Source organism: Borostomias antarcticus, assembly GCF_949987555.1.
Source record: "Borostomias antarcticus genome assembly, chromosome: 17".
Lineage (NCBI taxonomy): Eukaryota > Metazoa > Chordata > Actinopteri > Stomiiformes > Stomiidae > Borostomias > Borostomias antarcticus.
Window position 1 is genome coordinate 6,766,190 of NC_140250.1, and position 21,750 is coordinate 6,787,939.

General features: G+C 43.5%; 1 protein-coding gene across 1 annotated transcript in view; it reads left to right on the forward strand.

The window, feature by feature from the left end:
- LOC311320246 (solute carrier family 24 member 2) overlaps nucleotides 1-8,661 on the forward strand; it is a gene marked incomplete at both ends in the record, with an annotated part of 47,979 nt that extends 39,318 nt beyond the window's left edge. Inside the window, 4 exons of the mRNA XM_084451979.1 lie at nucleotides 6,634-6,768; nucleotides 6,916-7,005; nucleotides 7,676-7,842; nucleotides 8,412-8,661. Of these exons, the coding sequence (XP_084308105.1) occupies nucleotides 6,634-6,768; nucleotides 6,916-7,005; nucleotides 7,676-7,842; nucleotides 8,412-8,661 (642 nt within the window). The remainder of the gene's footprint in view (nucleotides 1-6,633; nucleotides 6,769-6,915; nucleotides 7,006-7,675; nucleotides 7,843-8,411) is intronic.
- Between the last annotated feature and the right edge of the window lie 13,089 nt (nucleotides 8,662-21,750).

Here is a 21,750-nt window from a genome sequence, read left to right on the forward strand (position 1 = left end):
CAACAACATACTGTAGACCAACAGCATATTGTAGACCAACAACATAGATCAACAGCATATTGTAGACCAACAGCATATTGAAGACCAACAGCATATACTTTATAAATGTTCATCAAACTCCCCAAAACCCCCCCCCCCACACACACACACACAGAAATCAATGCCACACAAATTTGTGTCTGAGCGTCTCTATGACTAAGACATATCAAATTTCCTACCGTTTTAAATGGCGTTGGCACATTCTTCCTCTTTGCACATAAATTATGTTAAATATACACGACCACAAGGCTCCACTAATTCTCCACAAAGATTGATAACCGACAGGATTTATGAGTCTTCATCCAGACCCCTTCCCTTACAGCTCCTCTGATAAGACAAATCGGGAGTGTGTGCATGTAATGGTTGATGGATATGCCAGCTGATCTCCACTGTTGTTGTTTTCTGTAGAAACCCACGCAAGGGGTTGAAAGCCTTCAGATCAAGGAGGTTAGTTTCCATGCCAATTGTAAAGGTGTCTGCACACGGCCACGATGTGGGAAGTTTAAATTTCAGCTGCAAAATCCATCCAGCAAACGGCAACAGTCACCAACAAACGTGGCGCACCAGCCCAACGTTGGTGTTGGCTGGTGCTGGTTGGCGTTGGTTGGGGCAGTGTGCAGACACCTTAACCAGTAATGCTGATCGTTAAGCATACTGTGTATTTTCCTTCCTGTGCTTCCTTCACATCATCTGGCTGTTCCATTCAGCATACAGTACAGCACACCATGGCTTTTGTCATTTCTGCAGCACTACTACCTAGCAGCCTCTGCACTCTGTTCCAGTTCCCAGTTCCTTGTTGGATGAAAAGAGCGTAGATCAATTGCACAGCAACTACAGCTGTGGGAACCACAAAGTGGTGCTGTCGTGGCTGCCCAGCCAAGCGTGGCCAGGGACAACCCTGCTGAGCGCCAGATGAAAGACCATAATTGGAGAACGGGAGATCGAAGACATGGTTGAGAGGAAAGATTAGATTCAACAAGGTCACAAAGCAGTTGTCTATCTCTTCGTCCAAAGGTCACATTCTGCTCAGTTGATGGTTGAAGCCCTGGGTGTTGGTGACGGGCCAGTCAATGGGGACATGACATCGTCAGTGCCTTGTCTTTATTAGATAGCTCCTTTCGAGGCGGTTTGTTGAGACGCCTCTCTGATGTTCAGCAGAGAGCCTTTGTGACGTTCCACCTGAAGAACTTGTTCCACACCGCAACAACCCTCAGTAACGAGCTGACGGCTCATCCCAGCTTTCCCCCAAGAATCACATGTTTACTTTACCTCACGTGTCTGGCTTTGCAAAACTCAAACTAGGTTTCACGCATGGTGTACATTTGTGAGGTGATCAAGGGTACAGAAAAAATGTACATTCCAGCAATATGTGCAAGGGAAAGTTGGTGAAATTATGATTAATTAGGTTAAAGGTGGGATAGGTAGTTTGCTTTTGGCTTTATTTGGTAAAATTGGCATAATATCCTTTTAGCTATCAGTAACAGAAGTGCTCTGAGAATAAACTTGTATCTCTCTGTTTACCGCTGCCTCTGTATTTTGGATTCAAAGAATGCACCGCGCCCGAATGTATTGACCAATCAGGGTCTCTATCTCGCCACACCTACCAGTCATGTTTGGAGGGAGGGACTACATCATGATTGACAGGAGGGAGGGGCGGGTTCTTTTGAAAAAGATGACCAATCGGAGGCCTTGTTGACGTCAAACTACCTACCCCACCTTTAATGCTAACAAAGCAAATGATTCTGATTTAGATCTAAGTTCCAACATGCATGGGATGCAATTTTTTTATGCTGCTTTTATCCTACTATCATTCCTGTCACGCCTCAGTACAAGGGCTGGGAGGAGCTTTCCCGTGAAGGGGAAACTAATTTAATAAATGTCAGCCCCCCTCTGCAGCTCCTGGGGGGTTGGGTGGCACCAGTCGCAGTGGTAGTCACTGAGCACCACAGGCCAGGAAGACCCCTCCCTTCCCCAGGGGCGGGCTGGCATTTGGGAGCCACCTCTGAAGAGAGAACATCTCTGTGGGATATTAACCGACAAAACAAATAGACAGACTGGTGACAGGCAGATCATTTCCAGATACTATCTACTGCCATGTTCATGTCATCCGGAAATGGTGACCAGAAAGGTGCCCCGATCCAAAAGATTTTCAGAAAAGGCTGAGGGGATGGGTGTGCCACCAAATTTCACTCAGGAATATCAGAATCCGAGGTGAAGCCATGTTTCTTACACCTATCCTAAATCTTCTCAGATTTCCACAGTTGGAGATTTCCCCATCTCCGGACCTATTCAGTGGCAACAATACAGCCATCTGGATGTGGAGAGGGATGGGGGGGGTAGGGAATACAGGGAGCCCTTTTGTTTTATCAGGTGCTCATCACCAAGGTTACACAAGGCAAGAATCATAGGCAGTCGTGACAGGGTGGGCAGTCTGAGCCTCCTGCTAAGACTCGGCCCCAGTGGCAGCCATCTTTTAGTGCCAAACTGCTGCAACAAGCATGATCTTGTTCGATAAGCTAAAGCCAAGGCATTGGCTGGAGGCAACAAACACGTGTCAGGAAAGAGTTACTCGTCATGTGAGAACCACCTCTTTATTTATTTTTTTCTTACTTAGGTACAGCGTCCTGAGCGACAAGCCCACAATGAGCTTGGAGTCTCATTAAAACAGGCCTGAAGCTAGTGAGATAGGTAACACGTCAGCCTTTTAGCGGAGGCGTTAGCGTCACTGCTCTTAGGCAAGTAGGGGGAAGGTCCTGGGTCATCAGTGCGTCTTGCTGGGATTGGCGTGTGAGGGCCTGTTCTCCAGCTCTCCCTGGGGCCCAGGGCCTCACCTCACTAATTGGCTACAGGGGGAGCTAAAGCAACTTTCCATTCTCAGAAGGCTCTGTTTGTTTGTGCTCTTTCCCTCGTCTAAAGCATAATTTGTTTAGTACGCAAGAACAACAAATGCTAACTTACTTGACTTGACTTTTTTTACATGACATTACAGTCATTTAGCTGATGCTTTTATCCAAAGCGACTTACAATAATTGCATTTTAGTCGAGATCACTTTAGTCAAAATTGACCCATTTATTTAGCATGCAGCAAATACAGCATATGGGATTTTGGCGGTGTGCTCTACTCGGGGGGCCCCCTGCCTTCCACTGCGTAGTGGAAAGCGCGATCGAAGGGGGGGGCGAGAATTTAGATGTCCCCCCCCTCTGGGGCAGCTTGGCCCAGAGTGCTGGAAGAAGGAACGGCATCGATTTAGCCCCCTGCTTCCATGACGATCAGAGTGGGCTGCAATCGGGTAGTTGCTCGGAGGTAACTCAGCCCACTAAGACCATCAAAGAGCGCCACAGGGGGACTGCTGTACATTATAGTCCCTGGCCTCCACGGGCCAACGCTTCGTGGAGTTCCGAAGGAGTACAGCCTAAAGCCTTTGCCTCCGTGGCGACCGGAGGGACCGCTAGGATTGCCCTTCGGAGATGTTTCGGCCCACGATCACCACGGAGCGCCACAGAGACTAAGCACGTTAAGTTCCCCGGCTTCCACTAGCCAACGCATAGTGGAACCAGAAGAATGCAGTAAATACCCCCGGAACAGAGAGCAACGACGACAACAGATGACATCGACAATAACACAGGTGGAGCAGGGAAGGAGGTGGGGCGAGCAAGCAGGTAGCAAGTGATCGCAGCAGTAACGGCATGAGCGAACAATGACATGTTTTGACAGCTTGACAGCTTGTTGACGTCCGTGCCTCGCCTGAAGTTGTGTTGGAGACTTCATTTAACGTAGGAAAAGCCAATGTATTACCACTTGCCAGAACTCACAAGTGCATCTCCTTTCTAAAACAAGTGACTAAGAGCATAATCTAGTGCTGAAGGCAAAGTGCAAAAATAGCAAACTAAAAATACAATACTGTAGGTGTATTTTTGCTATTCTTTTTTTTTCTTGCCCCATAGCTGTTGGATCAGGGACCCACTTTCCCTTCCTACCAGGGCTTAAAAACGAAATTATTTTTCAATCGGTTCGCTCCGAGCAGAACCAGAATATTTAACGTTTCCGTTCTCGTGTTCCGCCACCAACATAGCGTTCCTGAACCGGTTAAGAACGAAAAATAACGTTCCGTTCACCGTTCCGGGGGTGTTAGCCTATTAAGACTCTATAGGCCTACAGTATTTCTTGTACAAATATTTTCTTGTAGGCTACTGTTGCTGCAAGCTATTTTATTCTGCGCCTGTAGGCCTATTGTTTGTTTTTATTTCGTTTTGTAATGTTTTATGTTATTTATAAATAATTAGTCACCTCATTCATTCATCTGCACAATCACTATTGTTTATGCTGCGTTCCTTTTGTATGGGAGCTCCGGATTTGGCGCCTATACGCGTAATACGTAGCCTATCGTCTGACATCCGCGGTCTTTAATATTATAGTCATTTAACTTATGCTATTCAATGATCAGGGTTGCACGGCACATTGTCACTAAAGTGTGCTCATATTAATTAATGTAGCCTAATCATTTGGTTTGTGAAAGTCAAGACGTGACAGAAATCTGTGCAACAATAGGCTATGACTAGATTCCAAGAGGCGCGCTCGCTTTCACAGCCTAATTGGCGAGTTGAACTCTGAAGGAGGCAGACCATTAAATTCGCAAAACATAGGTTTATGCATACTAATATACATCCAAGCAACTGTACTCCGTGTTTTAAATAGCCAAACTATACTTGGAGCGAGATGCGCAACGAGTGAAAATTGGCTTCCGCTGAATGTTGGTTATAAAGATAGAGGAACTTTATTGCAGACACGCAGGTCCATATAAAACATTATATTTGCACAGTAGGCAGGTCCATATAAAACATTATATTTGCACAGTAGGCTATTATTTCTTTCACTTTATTATTTGCATCATTCTTTGTGGACCAATGTTGGAATAAATTTGCCTTCGAACGTTATTGCCCTCTGACATCCGCGGTCTTTATGTGAAATCTAGTTTTAGCCTACTGAAACATTACAGGCTATAGGCTAGCCTACTCTTCTTCAATTAAACAAAATAAATCACATTGATATCTTTGCTCAGTAATAAGCTGTAAGGACAGGCTGAACTAGCCTACTGTTTTGCACTGGAAAACAAAGGAGAGTGTGTGACAGCCCTGCGCAACGCGTGCAAATTGGCTGCCGCTGAGTGGTTGGGAAACATCAAGAATAGTCATGCATCTTAGCTTGCAGAGTTTGAGAAACATCCTCAATGTTTCTAAATAGCACTTGTTGTAGAAACTTGGGAATCCTGTTTATAGACTAGTCATGTAATCGGTTACAAAACCACCGTCTAGTCATCAGTGAAAATAGTCGCTGCGCACATCCCTAGTCGGAACTAGGTGTGTTGTTGTAATATCTAAATCTCTTCATTTCGCTAAGCAAGCATTTAAGATCCTGACTGTGAAATAACAGATTTAGGGGCCTAGGCTACATTACAAAAACAGGACAAGATGTAGGCTACAAATTTAATTAATTTAATTTAGCCTATTCGGCCATAAAAGGCTCAGCTTTCTTCTTTTTTACAATTATTTTTAAGTTATATAGGCCTACTACAAAGAACGAAAAAATAACGTTATTAACCGGTTTTAAAGATTTCAAATTAACGTTTCTGTTCTGGAACAATTAAAGACCATTTCGTTTTCGTTCCTGTTTCTGTTCCTCGTAAAATACCGTTCATTTTCGGTTTTCGTTTCCGTTCCTTGAACCGGTTCGGAGCCTTGCTTCCTACTGTAGTTTGGGAATCCCGCATACCACATTAACTCCAGAATGCCCCTCTGGCCAGATAGTGTATCAAAACCGTGTTGTGTGCCGGATCATGTGTCTTTGTGATACATTAGATGGAATGGAACAGACGAGTCTATGGGAAAAGATACTTATTAAAATCGGCTTCGGAGTTCTTTCCAGTTGAGACACAAATTTGAGATGCAGGAGCTAGGGCACTCTTATCTGGAGAAGGCCCCTGGAAGTCATGCTGTCTGCAGACCCACTCAGTGAACCCCTGATGACTGGAGTGGCAGACCCCTCTAGGGCTGGGCACAATCTGCCAAATCACTTTCATCATACGGCACCCTCTCAAGGTCACCGCGAGCAGAAGGGCATTCCGACCAAATGCTGTCTTCTGCTTCTCAGGCCCCTTCCCTATTCCACCACCATCACTGCCTGTGTCATTAGGGGGCTCTCCTATCTCGGGCGCCAGTTGCCACACCAATTTAGAATGTAATTGGTCTGAAAATCCGCAACTGGAAACCGGTCATTTTTCACTGTCATCACACCCAGGGGTGTAGTGGTAAAAAAGTGAGTATACTCTGACTAAAGAAGTGGGTATACAGCAGCAGAAATGTTACAGTTTTTACATTAGTGGTGTTTAAAGAATTGGGTATACTGTGTGTCCATGGATAAAGTAGTGGGTACACTCTGTCTACCCTCCGTATACCCTCCACTACACCACTGATCATACCCATCCTCGAGGCACGCACGTGCATGCAACGCACGCAGAGGGTCAGCCCCCCCGGAGAGGAACCCTTTAACTGACAATCTTCCCCCGCTTCTCTGCGCTGCCCCCCCCCCCCCCTCAGGCGGAGGACGAGGAGGAAGAGGACCAGCCCCTTAGCCTGGCCTGGCCGGACTCTAACCGCAAGCGCTTCACCTACCTGTTCATCATGCCCATCGTCTTCCCCCTCTGGCTCACCCTGCCGGACGTCAGGAAAACGGTAAGTGCACGCCGACGGCGCTCTCGTTTCTGGTCAAGAGAGGGGTTTAATGGTGTTACTGCCGTGCGGTACATTTGTTGTTCTTGTTGTAGTTGTGTTCTGGGGGGATGATTTTTTATCACTTTGACACAAACTTGTCTCTCTCAGACCGCAAAGAGGTTCTTCCCCATCACGTTTGTGGGAGCCATCTGGTGGATCGCAGGGTTCTCTTATCTCATGGTGTGGTGGGCCCACCAGGTACGTTCTTCAGGGCTCCGTTGAGCCAACAAAGAGCTAAAATGGCCCCCACTGCTGTCGCTCTGTATGTTGTTGGAAGTCGCTGAGATGTTTGTTTGGATTATCCCAGATGATGAGACCTAGTGTTAGGAGCTCTGAAGGGCTCTGTCATGGTCATGGGTCATCCAGGCGTTGGTCAGCATTACCCAAACTGGGTTAGCAAGGCTGGTGCCTCACTCAGCACATCTGTCTGATGTATGTATTCAAGAGGAGTATATATTTGGGCCATTGGTAACACTGTATTTCAATAATGCTGTAATTAAGGTAGTGACAACATTGTATTCACAAATGATTTCGTCAACATGTTAAAATGACAATGTACGTAGCTATCTAGAAACATGGAGGCCGTTGTGGAGGTAGTCTGTTGGCCAGCTGTTATGGGCAACACTTCAGGGAGCCTGTTCAGGCTGAGGCCTGCTCTCTGGCTCCAGTCACCACACCTCTGGATGTCACTCACCATGCCAAGTCTAAATCACTGGGATTTACCAAAGCAAAATAAATAACTTCAAAACCTTACTGAGGAGCACAGTAGAAGCTTCTATATCTAAGAAGCTTATCTCTAAGAAATAGGTTTCTATTTAGCTCATGTCATGAAGAAATGTTTCTATTAACTCGTGTCATGTATCTGCAGGTGGGAGAGACCATCGGGATTACTGAGGAGATCATGGGGCTCACCATACTAGCTGCTGGTACCTCCATCCCAGACCTGATCACCAGTGTGATCGTGGCGAGGAAGGGCCTGGGAGACATGGCCGTTTCCAGCTCTGTGGGCTCCAACATCTTTGACATCACTGTTGGGTAATGCTGCTTTAGCGTGAACAGCTCTGTGCGTATGTGGGTCCCTTTACCGTAGGGTCGACGTCAGTAGCACAACCCCTCCCACCCCCTCTGTGACGAGCTGTGGCAGATGGCGAGCACCGTCAGCCACAGGCTCCTCCCACCCAGGTGCAAAACAGAGCAGCCTTCGTGCCAGCTGCCATCAGACTCTATAACAGTGCCTGAGTGCCCCCCCATTCCCCTTGCATGTATATTGTAGGTATATATATATATTTATAAAATGGGGGTAGCTCAAATCAATCTGATATACCGGCCGTGGTATATTTACCATATACCACGGCTATGACGTCTAATTCCTTTGCACAACATAGAATCACTTTGCGTCTGCCCACAAAAAAAGGCAAAAGCTCTGTTAATTTTTAATATTGTATGTAAATATATTTTGTACTCTTCTATTTACATTCTTTACTCTGATTTATTTTATCCATCCTTGCTGCTGTAACGCGTGTGTGTGTGTGTGTGTGTGTGTGTTTGCGTGTCCTCTGTGTGTGTGTGTGTGTGTGTGTGTGTGTGTCCTCTGTGTGTCCTAGCCTGCCGTTCCCGTGGCTCCTGTGGTCGCTCAGCAAGGGCGTGAAGCCCGTGGTGGTCAGCTCCAACGGCCTCTTCTGCGCCATCGTCCTCCTCTTCATCATGCTGCTCTTCGTCATCATCTCCATCGCCGCCTGCAAGTGGCGCATGAGCAAACTTCTGGGCTTCATCATGTTCCTGCTGTACTTCGTGTTCCTGGTGCTCAGCGTGATGCTGGAGGATAAGGTCATCCGCTGCCCCATCTCCATCTGAGATCGGCCCCTTGCCCCCCTCCCGCGCCCCTAAAGCCGCCCGTTAACCCCCCTTCAACGCAGAGGCCGGAGCCACCCGGGGGGTAGGAACCCTGGTACCACCACCACCAGCGCGGGGGAGAAGGAGAAGCGCGTTTTTCCGCTTTCTTTTAATTTCGCTTTCCGTCGGGGGATGTTCGAGAAGGAACGACGACGCATGACTCGGCTGGGCTGGATTGAGTGAATAGCGAGTCTTGTGGAGGAACAGTTCTCACATTTAGTGTTTGTTTGTTGTTGGGGGTTTTCTTTTGTGGGGGGTGCTTAGCCAGGTGGAAGGGGGTAGCTCCGCCATCTTATGCATGTCACTTGTTTGGCTACAGTAGATGAGCTGGATTGGACACCTGATAAGACTGTGGATGTGTCCTCCTGTAGGGTTTAAGATCACGTACTGTTGATACTGTACACACACGCGGACGTCAGTCAAAGCTGCAGTGGCCGGGCTCGGCGTTAAAGAAAGATGAGAGGCACGGCGTTTCTATTTAGCTGCTTCAGGAATTGTGGGAAAAGTTTTTTTTTTTTAATGAATAGGATACATTAGATTCTCGAATGACGGTTGACTCATCTGTCACCCCCCAGCTGAGCAGGCTTAGTCGGTTCAGCCGTGATCAACTCTTTAGCGAGGGGATTCTGCGGATGTTGAAAGTCATTCACAAAAGAGACGAATGGAGCTTCTCTTCTGAGGATATGCTGAACAGAAGGAACAAATGCTTCAGCGCAGGGGATGTGAACAGATTTTTTCCCCATCTTGTGCTCTGTATGAAAGACTGGAATTCAAGCTTTCCCTATTCTTCATCACATTGAATTTAACCATAACACTGAATGTCTCTACAGAATAATTTTGTTTTGATTAATGCAGTATATTAATCATAGGACCCATAGAACTAGAATTAGTTGTACTGTGTAGCAGTATAAGGTATAGGATTTTGAACCCCCCACCCCAAGTCATGTCACTATATTGTTCTCACCCACATGCCACTGAACACAAGTGTTGACTTTGTACAGAGTTGGTCACGCGTCTCTCCCACATGAGTATAGTCAACTCTATACAGGCACATTTAGACAAAGGTAACCCAATGTTAGCCTCTAAAACATCTATAATACTAACCTTGAATATTCTTCACTCTTTGAGAAAACAAGCATGTGTAGAATCAGACATGGCTTTCATAACCAGTATGTCAATGTCAAAATGCAGTAGTAGATTTACAATTTAAAAAAAGAAAAGAATGGCACTCACTGTGTGTCAATGGTCTATTTAGATTAGTGAATGTTTAGAGCGCTCTTTAAATTAAGATTCAATCAACTGTTGATTGAACTGCAAGCAGACTGGTTGATGCATGATTGAACACAACATGAATGTTGTCAGACCTGTGAGAAAGTCTCTATGAAACAGAAAGAGTCACATTTCGAAGTAAAAAACGAGTGCTGCTTCGTTTCGATGTAGAAAACGTCCAAACGTGTGGCTGATGCTATTTTATCAATCTTGTGCCGTTTATTTTCCAACCAAGGGTGCTTTTGTCCGCATGTGTGCTATCGGTATATTCTTGCATCATAAAATTACCATTTGTTAACAATAAAGATATACAATACAGAGAAATGAATAGGTTATATTACCAGTATTTTAACTAACTGCACACATATACAGGAGTCTGCCTTTTTTTTTTTTTTTACATTGTTGTTTCTTCAGCAGATCTCATGCAGTCATTTTCACACTTGCTCCTAATGTAGAGTGTGGACATCACAAAACTAACAGCAATATACTGTATGTATTGTCATTGCATCTGAGAATTGCATTTCCATGTGTTTGTCTCTGCTCCTTCCAATCTATAGTGTGATCTCTTTAATTCTAGACATGGCTTCAGACCCCTACTCTTACTACACCTCCATACTGAACAGACACCCCCGATTTACCCTGTACAGTAGCTTAGTGAGAATTACCTGTAAAATAATAGTAAATAAGCTCATATGAATGTGTGAGAAAAATGCATGCAGACTTTGGGCTGGTTACCCATGAAACTGTACAGGAGAGTTAGAGGAGCTTGGTGTTAACTCTTATGCATCAACTCAGAAAGCACTACCGCTATTCAGTTGATTTTCTTTTGTAAATATAACATACACGCTTTTCACAGGAGCCCACACACAGAGTAACAAAGGTAAAACGGTTCACATTTTTATTGTGTTCAACCTATTTTTATATTATATTTTCATTTTAATTTCCTGTGGAAGATAAAGATATTGACATGACAGTGTTTCCATATTATCTATAGTATTTCACTTGAGCAATAAGACGAAACAAAAAAAACAAACCCAAACACCCTTTAGCGCTGCCTAGGAATTCATTCATCGTGAGTAAGCTGTGTGTTTTCGCTTGAACCTTTCTCCCCTTGGTAAAGGTGGTGATGGATGGACTTGAGGGCTATGTGACTACATCGCCTCCTCGTGGTTTATGGGAGAAGGACTTTATGCAGATGACATTGTTGTGTGTCCATTACCCACCACTGATGTAGCACAGCCGTCAAAGGTAAGGTGTCATTTGCCTTTCCACCTCCACTACAATCCCTCCCTGCAAATGTACAGGTCACACACACACACTTGCACACACACACGCACACACACACAGTTATAGTCAGTATAATTCTTCAATGGCCACATGCACAACTGGATTGGCACACCTGACATGCACAACCTGTCTACCAGGTAGAGTATTGAAAACAAATGATCTGTTCTATTAGTAACTCATTGATAAACTTTCATGAGGACAATGCCCATTTTTCAAAGTCATACATCGCCAGTTGACATGCTTACTGTAAGAGCCAATACTTTAACACAGCAAGAATGCCTCTGCCATTTCCAGTGGTTTATGTATAGCATGACAGAAATGTGATTTGATAGAAAAGACTGTGGTTTTAAGTACTATACAAAAGCCGGACACCTGCCATAGTATCCCTCGTTCTCTCAAACACCGGAGATCTTCGCTTCACTGGGGCGATTTGTTTTAGGTTTACAATTTTCACTTCATCCTGCGCCTGAAATGTCTCATTCTTCCTGCTTCTCTCAGTGGCTTCAGTGTCTGGTGTCAAAGGTGCATAAATGCATTAAGAATTCCGATAAGTTCCTCATGTCAGAGAATCACATTTGGGCAGAGACGTAGTTTTCCAGAGTTAAATGGTGAGTTTGTGTGAGCATGAATGAGCTAAAAATGCAGAGGGAAAAAAAGAAAGAAAAGAAAAACCTGTTTAAAATATGAGACCGGCATTGATGCAGAGTAGAGGATATGAGAAAACCACCAATACACATACTTGCACTGTAAATGTTTTTATTTTATTTTATTGGTGTTAATGTAAGATTTCTGGTGTACATATACAGATACAAATTAACCATATAATCTATATGTGTAAAAGAACATGTCTCTTAATGTAAAGACACTGTATGTAATAACATGAATAAAGGTGATAATGAAATTATTCAAAGTCTTTTATTTATTTATTTATTTAACCAAACAAATCAAACAACTATTTTTTTGCTACCACTGAAACCTTGAAAGTGAGGACATAAGCAGAGAGTGGTCAAAGAGTTTTACTGACACTTTACATACTGGCTAACTGCTTGCAACAAGCTTATAATGAAATGACGTCACTGCGTAATTAATCGTGCGTGTGCTTCCTTATAGGCCACAACTACAGGCTTACAAATATAGCTTCAGACTGAAAAAGGAATTATCACGGGTTAGTGCGCCCTCTAGTGACATTAACCTCATAGTGCACCAAGACTTTGAATGAATGCCTACTTCCGTGGTGGCTACACAGACATTCTAGATGGACCCTCAAAATAAAGTGCCTTATTAGTGAAGATTGGACAGTTGACAGTTCAGGGAGTAGATGATAACCCACATGTCATTCAGGGAGATATATATACATATTGATACAGTTGTGCAGAGTCAGTTGTCACAAATGTCTGTAGTGATACTAGATTGGACCAGATTGCATTGTGCTTTGTATCTACTGATGACTGTTTCAATAATGCATTTTGTTTTTCAGGAGAAAACTACTGATAAAGTTAGAGTTACCTGGGAAATTAAACGTGGTGTGGGAGGGTACTATAGTATAAACAACCTTTCAAGACACAACATGACCACATTCCAAGGGAAAAGGACAATCCCCTTGATTTCCATGCCAAGATCCTACTTTCAACAACTATTGCACAATAGGCCTAAAATTCTTGTAGACTAGCCGTCTAATAGGCTAGGCCTATTAGGTGCCATGGCCACTAATAGCAATACGTACAATGTTGAGTAGACCTGTCCTCCACAGCTAGGCTACTCTGTGCGGACTTGGAGATTCTGTGAGCTGAGTTTCACTCTTTCATCAGAGTGTTTGTTCTCCATGGTTCAAAGCCTCCTGGACAAGATTAGTTTTTCCATTTGATTCGGCTGCTGCTGCTCTATAAAGAGTGAAGTGTGGGCTATTGGTCTGTCTGTCTGTCTGTCTGTCTGTCTGTCTGTCTGTCTGTCTGTCTGTCTGTCTGTCTGTCTGTCTGTCTGTCTGTCTGTCTGTCTGTCTGTCTGTCTATCTATCTATCTATCTATCTATCTATCTATCTATCTATCTATCAAATATCACAGCAAACCCTGTGGGGCTGCATATGTAGGCTATAGAAAGCATTACTCATAACACCAGGGGCAGATTAATCGACTGAATCAGATATTCACCATTCAAATCATCACCTTCGGCGTACAGCACAAACCGAAACAAACTACTTTTGATCTTGAAGAAACTCTTACAACTCAGTTTCAACAGTGTTGAGCAATCAACCATTGATCTGACTGTAAGATGTAGCTCCATTGATCTGACTGTAAGATCCATGCCCATTCTAAATGCGCTATGACACAGTTGCGTCCCCCCTCTCATTACATCCCCCCAGAACCCCAGATACTGGTATCAAAGCGGCCCCCATAGAGAATGAATGGGGAAATGTATTGCACCAACTGAATGGTGGTCAATGGGCAGTTATTCTCTGTGCTTATAAAGACAGTAATTGACTCCAAACTGCTCAAAAGCAAGATAGTTAGATTCTGTAGGCTGAGAGGAATCCAATGATGTCCTCCTCTGGACATAATTTGGATGATTTTACTCACTGCTAGATCGATGGGAAGGCGACCAATTTCATGCAGCAGCTGTACATGATTCCGCGCACGCGCATATCACCACCACTGGCATCCTAGGGGACACACTATTATGTACTTTATATCAAACACATTCTGTTCGTAACAATATTTTGACCTTTCTTTATTCCTACAGTAGGCTAGAGTGCAGGCTATCTGAAGCTAGCTGGTAGCATTGTAAGCCGCTCCTTGGTATCATTGGTACGGGGTTGACCATAGCACCGCATGGGAGCGTATCCTGCCGCGCGGAACTACTTTATACAGGACAGTGTCCATCGAGAACGACTGATCCAAACAACTTCATAGGCGACACCACGTTCTAAGGTCCTGAGAAATACTGTACACCTGCTGAAGGTCAACCTCATACATTGATCGGTTGTTGAGATAACAGTGGACACCGTACATATGTATGTATGTACAGTAGACAGACAGAGACCAAATCTGTCATTATGGAGTAGATAAAACCTACTGTACCATACGGCAATATTTCGTTCTCCACATTTGTCATCTGTCCTTTGAAGTTCTCCCCAACACGTACTGTAAGAGAAAAAACGGATTTGTTATAAATGATATCGCCTTTGATTTATGACCTAAACGATTTGACATGAGGCAGTACCACTTTAGACTTGGGTAGGCCTGTTGTTAATTGGAAAATCCTCCAGCCTACCAAAAAGGCCTAGACTTATGAAACACCATGTTTCAACATCTCATTAATTTTAGACCCTCTACTTCATTGGTGCGTTACACCATCGCCTCACAGCAAGAAGGTCCTGGGTTTGATTCCCACATGGGCTATCTCCCAGGCCTTTCTGTGTGTAGTTTGCATGTGGTTCCTTGTCACTCGGGTTCCCTCCACATAGAACCACAATATGAAAAACATGCAGAAGAACTGATGCTCTTCAGTCTGGTCCCTGACCAGGACAAGGACTGAGGGCTTGGACTTGGTCCCCGGGCGCCACTGACGAGGCTGCCCACTGCTCCTGGCTGCTCCTGGAGGAGGACAATTTGGATGGGAGAAATGCAGAGGAGAGATTCATCAGCAACCGCCTCAACATGTGTGTGCGTGTGTGTTCTGTGTCACCTCTCGCACGTGTGCTGTGTGACACTGTATGACAAAAATAAACAAAAAAAAAAGACGACTTTTGATTTTAATAACAGTTTCTTAGTCATCTAAAATACTGTAGAGCATTAATTACTCTGTCAAAGAAAAAAGGAGGCTTCTGTAGGCCTAGGCTACTTCTTGCCTTCCCGTTTTGAAGGCACTTTCTTGTAAGATAGCCTACTCCTTTAGCCTATACTGTAGGCTGTGCAACTTCCACCTGCCAAAAACTAACTTCTTTCAAACTATTACTGGCTACTCCTTTTGGGATTTTCCCTTGTTCTGCTCACATTTTACAAGGGCCTACTCACTACTCAACAACCATGTCAGCAGTTAATACAAGCCATATGGGTGTGAGGGCGAGGTTACAGAGAGCAGCGCGTCGGCTACAGCTGCTAGACTTTGTTCTATGACTTCATTTGTAGGGCGGGCTAGGATTTGACTCAGCAAAAAAGTCTCCGACGTGGCCCAAGGCCAGTGCTGCACTTTCACTCACTCATTTCCTCGAGGGACCTTGTCCAGCTCAGACTTTGGCTGTGGAGTGAGCAAATGTCTCCACAAGGCTGTTACAGAGGAGATAGTCATCCTGGCCTGTCTACTTTACCTCAGTTTTTAAGCGCTGCGGTGTTGTTTTCGTGGCTCCTAGAAATCCTAGAAACGTCTGGAATAAGCCATTACTCTCAAAGGGATGTTGGTCTAGTGTGTGGTGAACACAGCTCACAGGAAGCCACAGACTGACTCACTCACTCATTTTCTGGATTATGAGAGATGATTCGTTCAGAGATATTCTGACATTCACAATAGGCCTAGTTGCTGAGATAGGTGTAACCAAGTGAAACATGAGAGTAGCTGGTGAAACTCACTATCTAGATAGATAGATAGATAGATAGATAGATAGATAGATAGATAGATAGATAGATAGATAGATAGATAGATAGATAGATAGATAGATAGATAGATAGATAGATAGATAGATAGATAGATAGATAGATAGATAGATAGATAGATAGATAGATAGATAGATAGAGCGCTGATAGTCCCTCCAAGTGGGACGTCTCTATTGGCGCAACTGTCCGCGTGTCCACCTCACAAGTGGAAGAGCTTGTCGAACGTGGGTTCAAATCCCGCCCTGGGCGAGCCCTTAACATGGTTCGAACTGTTACAACGAAGACGAGAGCACGACGGTTACATACTGTAGGCTACATCAAGTATTGACAAGAGCTGACAAGTTGTCCCTATCAAATGGTACAGCCAGTAATGCATTTCTAGAAATACTGGATTCTGTTTAGTTGAACAGCATCTTGTGAGTCTAGAGCCTAGAACCATCGAAGCAGACTTTCAGACATCTTGCGCTGCAGGTTTGGATGGGTAGTGTAACCAACAGTCACAATCACAGAGCCTTTTGTCAAAATTCTGTATCAAAGATGGCTGCAGTGTCTGATGTATCATGTAGCTATGCTATTTTCTATTTGTCGTAGCCTATTATGACTTATTATATTATAACCTTTAAAGATCTGGAACTGTCAACTATTTGTTGTGTGGGAGTTGAAATAAGTGTGTGGAAATGAGTCATCAGGCGTCTGAAGAGGTTTCGGATTCAACCGAAACCTACAGTAGACTAAGCTATTTATCAACAATACAACAACAATTTTCTCAACTGTTCAGGTATCTTAGTTATTTGAAAACACAATTAATTGTTATAAATTTAGTATTTAAATGATGTGTAATTTTGATTACAGTCACAATGCACATTTAAGTAGCCTATATGTAATCCACGTTAAGGGCTCTCCCGCTTGTGAGGAGGACACGCTGACAGTTGTACCACCCTTGGAAGGACTGTCCTTACTCCTTTGAGGAGAAGGTTTCACCAGCTACTATCAAGTTTCACTCGGTTACACTCACCCCACACCACTGGGCAACCAGATCACGGCACCAATGTAACCCAGATTAAGGACTTGGGCCATTCAAACCCACGTTCAACTAGGTTTCCCGCTTGTGAGATGGACACACTGACAGTTGCGCCAGAAGGGACGTCCCTCCTGGAGGGACTGTCAGTGCTCGTTTGAGAAGTGAGTTTCACCAGCTGCTCTCATGTTTCAATCGGTTACATAGTATAGGAGTCTATAGGCTTAGGAAACTGTCCACTGGTTTAAGTCAGTCAGCATTTTCTGCAATGGGAGACATACAGTACACGAGTCAGTTATGCTGAATTTGGTCACATTGGCATTTTAATTGGCGTTTTCCTGATTATAATATTTCCCGGCCAACTACCCCACATACACACACACACCCACACACACACACACTCCTTAGTACAGACACGTGTTCTTGATCATTCAGTGATTCATCATGAAGAGCTATATCCAGACGTGAAGAAGGAGATGGACACGTTCAGAACCAGCGTGACTCAGCACTGGACTCAGCCAGCTTCTCGCCACAACCGTCTAGTTCTCTGCCATTCTGTCTGGGAGAGCCCAAACAGCAACACCACGTTGGTCCACCTCCTCATTTTATGAAAATATGGATTCTGAATCAAAATTATGCCAAGTGCGTAAAATGCTACGTGCACCGTGTCCTCTGTAAACACCTCCAGTGTTGCCAACTCCTCTGTAAGGGAAGTAGCTGTTGGTTCTCCCAAAAGTAGCTTAAAGTAGCTAGATGATGTAATCAACTAATTTGCATAATATGCAATTCTGAAACAGGCAAAATGAATGGAAAGAATGACCAGGTAGTTTTCAAACTATCTTATGTCCAGGGGCCCATCCAAAATTTGGCACCATCTAAGGTGAGCAAAGAATATAGGTATTTTTGTCTACATGTCTCTAGTTTATATTGTGGTATGATAACCCTGCCTAGTATCTTAATGCTAGATTAAAATACATTTTCTCAGCACCCCACTTACAGTATAATAGGCACTAGCACTAAATGTTAACAAAACTTAACTCCATCCATAAACGTACTTTATGGAATACCACTCTGAATGGATTTATTTACAAATATCAATGTTTAATCCAATGGAATTAGGAGTAATGTGAACTCCAGTAGCCAAAACACGCCTTATGAGATTGAATGAACTGTAGCAAACTGAAGCAACTGGTCCAGTGGAAGGAGTAAAGGTTAGTTATGATCATTACTGTAGATAACTAATAATGTAGAGTACAAGAGTACAGTTCCTCACATCTAACATTTCTTCATATATGTACCTAAAAATGTCATGAGACATTCCAAAACCCAAAGGAATGAAAGAGAGTCGATTAAGGTCACAGGTGATCATCAGATCAAAAAAGGACTTAGAAAGGCTGGTATCTATGTCCTGAAGTGTTTGTTTGAAAGTGAACCCACATATTGATATATCATATCTCATAATAAAGAAAACAGGGGAATAGAAATATATAAAATTATGAATTCTTTTTTTATAGACAGAAAGACCGATAGGCAGGCAGACACACATCAGTGCTTTGATACTCTCACCTGTCATCTGGACGAACTCTGAGCGTTTACCCTCCCAATTTCTCTCCTGTTCATTCACAGCACAGCTGTTTACACGCTACTTTAAACAACAGCACAATTGGTCAATCTGATTGATTTGGGAGTCCGATTGTTGTAAGGGCCAATTTAGAACCCATTCAATTTTGGAGTAGATCTTAATTACCGGGCGGATCGAATTAAAACAAAACGTTGAGTAAAGCCAGCTCCCCGTGTGGGTGCTCTAGAGGACTGGGGTTGTGTGGGGGCAGAGCCCGTAGTTCACCAAACTGCCCCCCGCCGGCTCCGACCCGAGGCGGGTGCCACAGAACCCACACATGGCCGCCCATTCACCTCCATTCATTTGGACTTGTTTAATCATGGCGAAGATCAACGGCTTTAAATTTACTAGTTATGCTCGTAGCTAGCTAGATTACTGCTGTTGGTTCTGTTATATAGCAAGCTAGGTAGGCTACCTCAGAAAGCAGAAGAGCACCAGCATTCAGCTGACCCCACCTGGTTGGATTGGTTTCCAAAAATATTGTCTTGAGGTTAATCAGGGTTTTGCCATTTTATATGGAGGTATGTTTGTTTTTGGAGTGATAATTATCACTCTATAAACAAACATAACATACCCCCGTATAAAATGGCAAAACCCTGATTAACTATTATTAAGCTACTAGATACATAGGCAGGGTTACGTAGACCTATTTTTTTTTTTTTTTTTTTGCTATATACGTTTTTCTTTCTTTCTTTCTTTCTTTCTTTCTTTCTTTCTTTCTTTCTTTCTTTCTTTCTTTCTTTCTTTCTTTCTCTCTCTCTCTCTCTCGGTCACGGTGTTCGCTGCTGCTGCTGCTGGTCTGCGGGGCGGTGTGAGGAGACGGCAGCCGTCACTGTGTAGGCTACTCAGTTTAGGCGGCTCTCGTGAGCTCGGACGTGAACCACGGAACAGGATACGTTAGATGCTTTTGCAGAGCTTTGTCAACACAATCATTCCCCAAATGACTGGAAAATTCGCTAGACATGTCGCTGGTCGCTTTTGACTAATTAAGTCGCCACGGTGGTCTGGAAAATCGCCATTTGCCACCTAGGCAACACTACACACCTCTCTTCAATGGTTCCTGATTGATCTGTCACTGGTGAAAACTATGGACTCACTAGGTAGGCTATTGTAAACCTACAATTGCAATCCATTAGAGAAAAATATATAAATATTAGCACCTGTTCATAAGTTTCCATTTTCATAGAGTGATGACGTAGGCTACAATGGCTTTATCGGAGAAGCAACACAGAGTGAGTAATCAATTCCACCGAGTACAGCTGAGTCATTTTACATGTGTAGGAGTCTGGGGTGATAATTTTCCAGGCCACTGTACACATTCATTCAGTGGGCTATTTGAATAGTCGCAGTGAATGGAACTACAGCGCAAGACACAGCTGAGCTGCAGGTAAGCAGTTCACACACTATGTGCCTGAGTTAGAATGTATTGCTTCTTCTTCTTTGATGTATTATATTATCAATAAATGTGTTACTGTTTAAATGAAAACTTTGTTGTAGTTGCTAGATTGACATTGGCCTCTCCCCATTATAATTCTAAGATTTAGCCTAACAGTTGTTGGCCATGATGAAGTTCAAATATAAATCGCTCGCTACAATTTTGGGGCTATTTCCAGTACTATCCTTAGGCCTAGTATAGTAGTTCACAAATAGTAGGCCTAAGGATTTATCGACGGTGCTACTACTAGCCAATATGTCAGTAACTAGAATTTAATACCGATATAGCGCCTATTTATATGATAGGCCTATGTGGCAAGATAAAGATAATACTTTTGTTATGACTGTCCCCCGCTTTCAGAAATGAGTCAGTATATACTTGGTCATCTCTGCAGTGCACACCTCTCTGTGGAAGTGGGTCGAGGAAAGATGGCAAGATGTTGGCATAGCAGCTGAGAATAGAGTCCTGCTATGCCATCATGTTGCCATCCTTCTCTTCCCTTTGCAGCAAGGACCTCAAGGACCCAAGGACCCTGTGTGTGTGTGTGTGGCAAGGACGACTGAGGTGTGACAAAATAATCAAGTGCTCACTGGATTTACGACAGTCATCCATCCAGATGAGGTTGACAATAATCATTCTATTCACACTTCCCTAATAGCCTATTTTGCATAGGTAATTATGTAGCAGCTGCTTGCTAATTATTTCCTTTCTTACTTTATGTAAGAATTGCTTGGGAATTATTGTTTTTAAAAAATGCAGTATATTATGTACCTGTTGTTGTTGTTCTTGTGTGTATGTGTTGTTTAGCCTGTGATGTTTGTAACCAACGAGTTTGCTCTTGCATGCTGATATAGCATCAGTGGGTTGAGGTTGTAGGCCTGTTCTGCGTTAGAGCACTCAAACGTTTTGACACCAACATCAAAGTATGGCGGGAAGAGAGAGTTGGTATATTAGATTAAAGTTCCAAAGTTCCTTTTTTCCTGCTTAAGAATAAGAAATAGGCCAATCCCCTCTGAAATAACAAATGTGCAGCCTTACAGAAAGCAAACAACCTTTACCCTTTAAAAAAACACCTTATAAGGTTATCTTTATCTACTGTCAAGCAGTTAGAGACACTCCCTGTCACTTTGTTTTTCCAGATGAATCATAGGAATTGTACATCACAACTTTCTTTCTAATAAAGTTTTAATCCCTCACTGTATCTTCTGTAACTGTGATGTTGTCTACAACATAGGCCTACAGGTAGGCCTATATTCAACTTCAGTTCAAACACAATTAATAAACAATGTTGGTCTAAGTATTTTGTTGTCATTATCTTTATATTGCGTGTAAGGGTTTGCAGTAGCGCAATTAAAGAAAAGTGGGAAAAGTCTGATTTGCTTTGAAATGTAAAAAAAAAAAATCAAACTTCCAATCTTTTTCTGTAGGCGTTGCTGTCAGTTGCCTGTAGATAGCCTGTAGTCCTAATGGTTTCAGAAAGTATAAACGGTATGTTCCAGAATAATTAGAATGTTACTTAAGAACTTAGAACTACACAACTTAATTACTTTATGAAACAACTGTATTAGAAGGAAACTAGAAATGATGCTCAGAGAGCACAGACCTCTGCCCCTGAATGTATTTTGTGGCCCTGTGCACACAAAATTGAATGGGTTCTAAATTGGCCCATGCTACACCCCTCCAGTGAGTTTCATGAAAAACAGTCTGTTCGTTTTTGTGTAATCCTAGTCCAAAAAATGTATGGAGGTGAACGGGCCGCCTGGGCCGTGTTTGGGCAGCTTGTGATTCACTGGGGCGGAGGTAAAAATGACTGGAGTTGAATGGGTGGCTGTC